This window comes from Tubulanus polymorphus, chromosome 3 (assembly GCF_964204645.1).
Source record: "Tubulanus polymorphus chromosome 3, tnTubPoly1.2, whole genome shotgun sequence".
Lineage (NCBI taxonomy): Eukaryota > Metazoa > Nemertea > Palaeonemertea > Tubulaniformes > Tubulanidae > Tubulanus > Tubulanus polymorphus.
The window spans coordinates 16,570,468-16,579,883 of NC_134027.1; the positions used below are offsets into that span (position 1 = coordinate 16,570,468).

Genomic DNA, 9,416 nt, shown 5'->3' on the forward strand with positions numbered 1-9,416 from the left:
AATCCCGAAATGAAGAAAGGTTACTGTTCGAAAATATCGGCAAATCCGAACCCCCTAAGAGCCCGTTCAAGCCAGGCGACAGCGTAAGGAAAAAGCTGAAAAGACCCGTGTTCAAAAAGGGTTACAAACAGATATGGGGCCAAACAGTCCACTCCCTCGCGTCTGTGGAAGGCTTAAAAGGGGTCCTCGATAATGGAGAATCAGCTAGGTTGGACGATCTGCAACTAGTGATACCTCCAGCTGAAGAGAAGACGACGGTAGACGCTGTGTCCGTAGCCGACAAAGAGCACAAGATCAGAGCAGACTATCAAGCACAAGGAGGGTTTGTCACCCGAAGCGGTAATGCCCTCGAATAGCAGGTACAGCCTGCGATCTAAAGCTCGTTGAGCAATTCCTCGACGTACTCGTCCAACGGAGTCCTGGCATTTTTGTGGCCGTAAGCGAGCGTAGCGATACCATCATCGGCGATCCACCTCTTACTGTCGAAGGGACTGAGACTCTGCTTTGTCATACGCAGGCCGTACATTTTGTGACCCTCGCTTCTCAGCATATTCATTCCGTGCTGGAAGACCTTCTTGTGGAACAGACATTCCTTGTATTGCTCGTGGCGGATCTGTTTCTTCACCACGTTCTTTTTCACACCCTTGGCCTTCTTGATGTTAGTCTGATCGGCTTTTAAGATGCTGTACATCTTCGGTCTGAGCCCGACGTACTCTTGGATGGGTGTACCTGCGCACTCGTCTTTCATCTTACCTAGAACCTTCTTGTTGACGTTGCTATGCAGCGGGTGATTTCCCTGGTAATCGCTAGTATCGTAATGGTCGTTGTTCGATTCCATGTCTTCGTAGATGTCTTCCGTCTCAATCTCTAGCAGAAGACTGTCGGTGTCAGTGTACAGCAATCGAGTACGATCGCCGTATACCTGTTTCATGTGGTTATAGTAGAAGTCGTACATCAGCAGCTTGCTGAGATCGAGCACAGACATCCCTACGTAAACGGGCCTATTCAGGTACAGATTAGTCTTGTACATGTGCATCGCGGCAAGATCGTCGTCAAACACCTTGGACCTGGCGAAGTTCGGCTTGGCTATCAACTTCCTCAACCTGTCTTCCTCGTTTGATCTGACAAGCTTCACGTCTACACTGCGTCTAAGATTTTCCATGGTCTTGCCGAATACGGAGTTATTCATCAGCTTGTACAGGTCCTTCTCGAAGTCGCTGGCTGCTAGCTTTCTTAGTTTTGTGTTCAGTCTTATATACGGCTCCATCCACGGCGATTGGTCGAATTCGAGGGCGCGATGAATCTTTGTGAGCTTCAGTCCTAGCTCCAGGTACAACTTAAGGTTCCTGTAATGAACGACGTATCTCTCCTTGTTGCGGAGATTAGGCACCAGTTTTTCCGTTTCGGTCGAACCCCCCAGTCTTCCTAACAGATCTTGCTGGTACTGCGACATCCAAGCTTCTTGAACCTTAAGCCTTTCCGGTGCCAGTGGGTACTCGTTGTGCGAGTCGTGCAGCCCCCTGGGGTATTCCAAGTCTACCTCTAGAATGTATTCTTTCTCTGCGTCATCCGGATGTCCCGATACATTGAGTTCTTGCGGCCTTTCAACCCACTCGAATCCGCCCGTTGGCAGGTGTTGCGACATAGCCCAGCCATATAAGTTATTCGCGTCAAGGTACATTATGTGTGTCGTCGGCTTCTTTGGATCGTGACCGGGAACCAAAGGATTGTTGGCCCTGCAGTGGCGTTTGCTGACCATGGAAATGCCACCTCGCAGACCCTTTTCGATGAATAAGAACTGGTCGTAGTCCATTAAGAGCTCTAGTTTAACCTCTGTTTTCTTAAGTAGAGCGTCCCAGCTAAGACCCGGGCTGGTGTAATACTGTGCGGGATCTAGGCCGTACTGCTTCACGCAAATGGACCTGAAATTCTCGAATACATCGGCGAGAAGAACCGTATCGGTCCTCAGATAGAGGTCGTGGTAGTCACCCATAGTACGGCAGTGAAACGTGGCCCATACCTTTTGCGCGTGGGCAGTCTTGATCGCTGATTCCCGCCTCTGATAGCTTGCTGTAGAAGGCTCCTTTTGACGGACGCTGGGTATCCTGGAATTTCTCCCAACTGTCCATGTACTCGTATGGGTATACGCCCTTTCTCAGTAACAGCTCTAGTTTTTCGGGTACAGGTTCGGCCGCGGCTGTCAGCGTAAAGCTCCCCTTAGCGGCTGACGCAACCAGTCTGTCAAGTGGGGCCAGCAAGAACTGCACAGAATCGATGAACCGCAAATTACCGAGACTGAATGAGATGTACTTCTCCATGTTATTCGGGATGCACGTTATCTTTCCTTCAGTCCGACCGATTGCCTGCATGATGAGATGAGAGTCGTAACCGCGGAGGTTGTGAAACACGACCGGTATAGGCGTGTATTTCGCGGACAGTCGCAACTTGAGATTGCACTCGTTGTGGGCCGGGCCCCGGTAGTCACCCGTTATGTGATCGTGATCCCTGACCCGATCCTCATAGAGTGGTTTGTCGCATACGTAGCAATTTTCCGCTTCCTCGAATGACGTTTGCTCCTCCCGAGTAGTTGCCATAGGCGCGGGATGGGCGAGCACGCCCTTGATTTTCTCCTCTTCCCCTTGGAGGTGCTGAAGGAATACCGCCGCAGCGTCTTGGCCTCTATAAAGGACGGGTGGTTCGTGTTTACCGTCGCTTCTCACTACCACGTACGAGAACCCGCACGCCTCGTGAAGTTGAGTCTTTTCGCTACCTTTCTGGTTCGGGTTCCTTCCGGGGCCCTCGAATTTGGTTGTAATGGCTTCGAAGTCGGCATAGATGACGAACGGAATCTTGAGCTGCTTGTGATGATTGGTGAACCGCAGCACTTTGTCCTCCTCCGAGGGCATACTGGTACGCATCGGACGTCCGTTGACTCCTCGACAATCTGACCTGTGCCTCTCCAGGAGATCTTCTCTGGTGAAACAATGAAGGCACCGCTCGCAGAAGTGTTTCCTCCCTTCAAACTTACTCTGGGTGAACAACAGGCGATTGAGGTCTTTGATCCATGTGTAATGCTGTTTCTCACCGCTCTCTACGAGTAGCAAGTTAATTCTAGGAATGGGGGCCGGGCCATCGCTGATATGCAGTGGGTACACGCCTTTGTCATACCCGAACACGTTGATTGCCAGTCCGTTTTGTCGTTCGACCATAGGAATCTGACTCAATGGTGTTGGTGAATCGATGCCTGTAAAGTCATGCTGGTCCCAGTGATTCGCATACTTCGATGGCCTTTGGGGGTCTCTCTCTACGGGGTATTTCGAGGCCAGTATTGACCACTTAAGGCAGTGATCATCTCTATTTTTGACATTTACGACGGCGTGTCTTCTCTTGACTGCGACGGGGAGGTCGATATAAGAACCGCCTCTCAACGGTTGATATCTGGCGATATTCAGGAATAGTTCGACTACCCTCTCTACAGCCCATCCGGAACCTTCTCTCATATAATTCTCAATACTCTGTAAAACCCTAGCTTCAGCTTTACCCAACTCCTCATTTATGTTAGCCGCCTTCGATAGAACGTATTGCTTTGACCAGAAGGGCGGCTCGACGTGCGCATAGGTGCCGTCGTTCTTCTCCTTCCTCAACGAAACCCGCAGAGCAATGGAGAATTTTACACCCTTAAGGTCAATGATCTCCTCGACTAACTTCTCCCTTACATTGTTCCGCTGCTCGCGCAAGAATATCGACGGATCAGTCACATCGGTGGCTGGTCTCAAAACCCAGGCCCTCAGATAATTTTGGATAGCAAACGGGGCCCTATGAAACGCGGGTTCTGGCTCCGGTAGAATCTCATCCCAAATCGGATCATCGTCCGGTATAATGTTTTCTACCTTGTACTTGGGTTTTCTGGGGGCGGGTTTTGGCTTTCTCGGAGCAGGCGTCGGCCTGCGGGTCAACTGGTTGATGGCATCGGCATATGTTGCGACAGTAATCTGCCCGTCTCGAAGTAAATCGGTCAGACTTTTTACCGCGCTGTCCATTTTGCTTTCGCATATATGAGAAATGTATGTCTCTAAATGGAAATTTTTGGGGGGCCCCTCGACAGAAGTCGGCACACGCCGAGTGTTGGCCGGGCCTGGCCACGTCCAAGGGACATGACTCTGGGTGCCTGCCGATGTCTCGGTTGTTTGCCGGCTTCTGCATCAGCATAGAACTTTCTAGGCTATTTCGCAATCAGTGACAATCAGGTCGCACCGCTGATAGCGTCAGCTTAAGAGGTGAATTCCAGGTCAGAGCGTTTCACATACTTGTATATACCGTAAATATCTATGTAAATAACACTTTGTTGTAGGTGCATTATAGCGGTTGGTTTATAGGGGCTGGAGGGGGTTTGCCGGCCCCTTGGCGTGTTTTCCATGGTCCACAGGGGTTCTTCTTAGGGTATTTAGGTGGAGAAAAAGCTTTGAGGGGGTACATAGTACACCGGGGTAAGGATGGGCTGCGCCAGAACCGCGGTCCACAGGGGTTGTCTTCTTAGGGTATTTAGGTGGAGATAAAGCTTTGAGAGGGTACACGGTATACCGGGGTAAGGATGGGCTGCGCCAGAACCGCGGTCCACAGGGGTTGTCTTCTTAGGGTATTTAGGTGGAGATAAAGCTTTGAGAGGGTACACGGTATACCGGGGTAAGGGTGGGCTGCGCCAGAACCGGGGTCGGGCTGCGCCAGAACCGCTATTTTGTATACTACTAATACATTACTGTTCCGTTTCTATATTAACTGTGGAAAAAAGACTCCGATATAGTAACCGTAGTACTATAGCGTCTATGAATAGCGAGCAAGTATCAGCTGAACATCAATGCGTTTTGCCGTACTATCGACGTTGCAGTACGCGCTTCGAGGAACTGCGGTGGATGACGTCATTCGTCCGTCCATGACGTACCTTGTTGTGTCTGGTAGCTGTTGCGTCACTTCGCGGTAAATTCTAAACTCAAACTGTGAACTGTTTTGTGCTTAACTTTCGACTGTTTAGTGTGCGGGGACAGCGGTCTCGAATGAACTTTTTTCCGATTGGGTATCCAGAACTTTAAATGCGGTTTTATGATAAACTATATCATGAAGTTTAATATGCGTTGTAGTGTCGAACTCTAAGAAATAGTTACTCGTTATAATGAATTGTTTACTAATGTTCTTTTTCAGGATTTGTTCTAGAGGTATCAGCGGGATATTCACGAGTTGGTTTAAATTCAAAATTTCGGGACGAAATTTAAACTGGATAGGGAGTGTTGATCCACAGGTAGATTTTCGTAGTAACTGAAAATGTTTCGTTGTATTTAGAAATGTTCTTAATGTTGTTTCCGTATGCGTGGGGGTTACGTTAAAGCCGTCAGACAAGAACGTACTAGTAGTAAGAATTACGAAAGTTTTTGTTTGATGCTTTCATCTACCAACGCAAGCCATAAATCAGTCTATAAACAACAATTCTTTCTCGGTTCTTCTGCTGTGAGATCTGGCAAACATTCAGAAAATCTTTATATAAAACTTTTAAATAGTTGGAACCATATTTGGTTTGGTCGGAACAATGGAGTGTAATGAGGCTCGTGAAGGGATCACGCTGATACTTGATGATATTCCCGGCTACTTTCCGTAAAAGGAAAAACCGGAAGTTTAGGAAGATGTGGTTGTTTTGCTTATCCTGTATTAAAATAGAATTAGTTAAATTGTAGATAAAATAATTAGTATAAGTATTTCAAATAATTTAAGAATTGACAATCAATCACAATGTATTCCGAATCGTAGTTAATTATAATAATTAAAAAAAGAAACAATGAATTTGTACTGTAATTAGAAAAGAAAACAATGTTTTGAAAAGATATTTAATTTGAGTAATCTAGATGTTGTTTAAGAACAAATTGTTAATAATCGCTAATGTTTTAGAAAAATTAATTTGTGTTAAATGTTAAAACTAGCTGTCTGAAGTTTCTGTTGTCTGTATGCGCTCGTTGGTAATTCACAGACAATAGCTGCTCTCTCAACAACGACTAGCAAGGAGTGAGTTGAGGAGGGTTGGAAGGAAAAAGTAAGTTTAGCAAATCAGTATTGAAAATAATTTTAGATCAGCGAATCATCAAGGCCAAATTCTATATGACCAAAACAGTCATTACAGTAAGGTTGCTGCTCCTTGCCAAAAGTCGAGTGGGAGAATCGGTATTTTAAGAATGCCGATTCTTTCTATAAAAGGGACCCGCATCTTGAGAGAGCAGTCAATCGAGAGAATCTGTACCTTAGTAAGACGAGTGTCGACAGCAGGACAGGAGAACCTTCGGAACGATAGGGATTCATATACAATAGGGATTAGGAAAATCATTCTTTGTTCAAGGTAAATAAAATATATTATCTTCAATATTATCATCCGGTATTTCAATTTATTCATTCGGATTTGTGCACGGACACGTTCTCTCGCCAGGGCCTTACTCAAGTATTTTATAGATAACGATTAAAGAGAGGATTGTGACCGGTGTATCAATATTTATGCAATCGAAATTGAATCAAAATGGAACAAAGGCCATTAATCAAACAAGGACCTTTATGAAGACAATCGTTTAGACTCGGTTTACCATTCTTTCTGCAACTACAATTATAGACAATTCGAATCGGTGTTGTAACACTCTCTTTAACTACTGCGTGGTGAGGTATGCAATGACATGGCTTTTTATTCAAAACTTCCTCCTCGTCGACCAATTCAATAACACCTCTTTCGATTTGTTTCTGAATTATCTCATTATACTTGATAAGTGATTCAGATGTTAATCTGCGAGCCATCGATCTTGTTCTAGATCTACATATACTGTAATTATCAGGTAACTCCAAGTGATCAGATTTCCAAGGTAAACGGGCTATATACCGGCCATCTTGGAATTCGATGTTATTTTGACAATAGTTATCATAAAAACAAATATCCGTGTCTTTCTCATCAGCAATAATTCTCAAGATCAATATTTTCTTGGTCATGTGAAGTAATGACACACATTATTTGGGCGTTAGAATCACACTCATTCATATAAGGACCTGATAATAAGTACCCTAGCTTCCAAACAGCGGTAGGACCTGTACCACGAATTACCCGGTCCCCCACAAACGACCAATAACACCAATCAGTACAGAAATTTCAAAGCAGTCCGAATCGACAGTTGTGTTGGCTAGTTTGAGACCTTAAAGGTAAGGGTATCTATTAACGGCCGATTCAACCTTTGTTGTTAACGGAGATGCCAAAGCTGGATAAACAATAGCATCGACGGCAATTCTTTCACCAATCATGGTTTCAACAAAAATACGCACTACTTCTAGGTTTCTTTCACTTTGTTTAATTGCACCAAAAGTAGAAACATTGACTTTTTCTGATCTTATGGGTTTAAGACCTAATTGTTCAACCATTTCTTCAGTCACAAATGATCGAGTCGAACCTTCATCGAATAATAAATTGGCTGAATATGGCGTACATTTCTGACCGTACACATTTGTAACTGCAGTTTTCAATAGAACTGATTTATTTATTGATACATGCAAAAAAGTTTCCCAAGTCTCCGTTTCTACCTAACGCATGCGCATTAGTCAGAGCTGGAATTGCTCTAAGTCGAGAAAACGGCACATTGCGCATGCGGCACTACATGTGAGCTACATGTGAACTTTAATGACTAATAGTCGCTGTAGTTTCCATTAGGTTCGAATCCCGTAAAAATATTGATCTTATTTACGCTGTTCATCTTATAAGCGGCGCTATCAGATTCGAAACCCGAAAATTACTGATCGTATTTCAAGCGTTACGACATGAACTTTGATGATTAAAGTGTCGCTGGGTTATTGTTTGCCCAGTAAAAAAGTGATAGCATCCCGAATATGAAATAATGAACTTTGATAGCCCCAGGAATTACTTTTAAGTGCTATTAGGTTCGAATCCCGAACGTGTAGCAGAAAAAAACATTCATCATTTTTAATATACCGATATATATCTTAGATTTTTAGCTTATGGCAAGACCACTTGAACACCTGTCATTCCCAAAAATACAAATGATCCTATAAGAGGATCATTAAGAGTCTTAAGTGACCAAACAAACTGCGCTTTTCCGCTGCGCAAAAGTTCACGCAGGTTCATTCCGTTATAGTTCTACGTTTCAGCGTTCTGACATGACTCAGTTTAGGAAAAAATACACATGTAGCGACGCATGCGCACGCGACCAATTTCTGGACTTAGAGGATTTCCCCCAACACTTTCTAATGCGCATGCGTTATAAACAGAGACTTTGGAAACTTTACGGTTTTTGCTTGATACATGCGATTGATGTACTTCATTTGGAGGTTCAAATTCTGATTTATGTGTCTCATTCTCACCAGAAGAGGGCGACTGCTTCTTATCAGTATGTCGGGAAAAGAATTTCGAGCCACATAAACTAGAATGGTGATTGCCTTTACACCGTTTGCACCGAAACTTCGACTGACACTTGTTAGACAAATGTGGGCCTAAACAATTAAAACATAATAGTTTAGATTTAACAATGCCAAGTCGTTTTTCTACATCAACTATTTTGCTACAATTTGTCGGATTATGTGTTTCTTTGCAAAAAACGCAAGAACGTTGCTTGATGTCAGTAGCATTAAAAAATGATTCTGCTGTTGAGGATGTTAAACTAGGTTTATGATTAGAGCGCGCGGACTCCTCTCCGAGAACAAGAGAATCGAGAACATTAATTTCCATCTGCAATAAGCAACGCAAATCGAAGAGAGAAATATCTAAATTACCGCTATTCTGACGAGCTATATTCTCTATCACACATTTAAGCAACTTTTTTACAATAAGAGGCACTAACAACTTAGCATAAGTTTCCGGTCCCTGTGCAAGAGCTTGTAGACCACGTACGCATTTTTCAATTGAATCACAGTACTCGCGTAATGAAATCTGATTATAACTGGGTGGTTTTAACTCTAACATGGCGTTCATATAGGCGTTAACAATCTTATGCTCCAGGCCATATCTTTCAAGTAGAATATCTATAGCGATACCATAGTTAGCAGTTGTAAGAGTTAAACCAGAAATTGCCCTAGCCGGTTCCCCTTCTAACAGACTCCGCAAATAGTTAAATTTCTCAACGTAACTCAAATCCGATACTTGATGTACAGCAGCATTATAGCTGTCCCAGAATTCAGGGAGGTCTTTAATATCGCCATAGAATTTATGCAAAGTCAGTTTAGGTAATCTGCTGTGAAAACTAGTTCTTCGAAATTCGTTGGCATCCGGGTTCAATTTCGATGATAAGCGTAAGTGTGACTTACCAAGGCAGTGAATTATGCGTTCAAGGTCTTCGGTGTACTCAACCGCGTTACTGACTTCCTCTTCCAAATCGTTTAGGGTTGTTAGCTTTAAA

General features: G+C 44.2%; 1 protein-coding gene across 1 annotated transcript; it reads right to left on the minus strand.

Moving 5' to 3' along the window:
• Positions 1-373: 373 nt before the first annotated feature.
• LOC141902131 (uncharacterized) lies at positions 374-1,813 on the minus strand. Its single transcript, XM_074789770.1, has one exon. The coding sequence runs from the start codon at positions 1,811-1,813 to the stop codon at positions 374-376; it is 1,440 nt and encodes a 479-aa protein (XP_074645871.1).
• Between the last annotated feature and the right edge of the window lie 7,603 nt (positions 1,814-9,416).

Excerpts from the sequence above, each read along its gene's own strand:
- LOC141902131 (XM_074789770.1), bottom strand. The coding sequence starts at position 1,813 with ATGGACTACGACCAGTTCTTATTCATCGAAAAGGGTCTGCGAGGTGGC.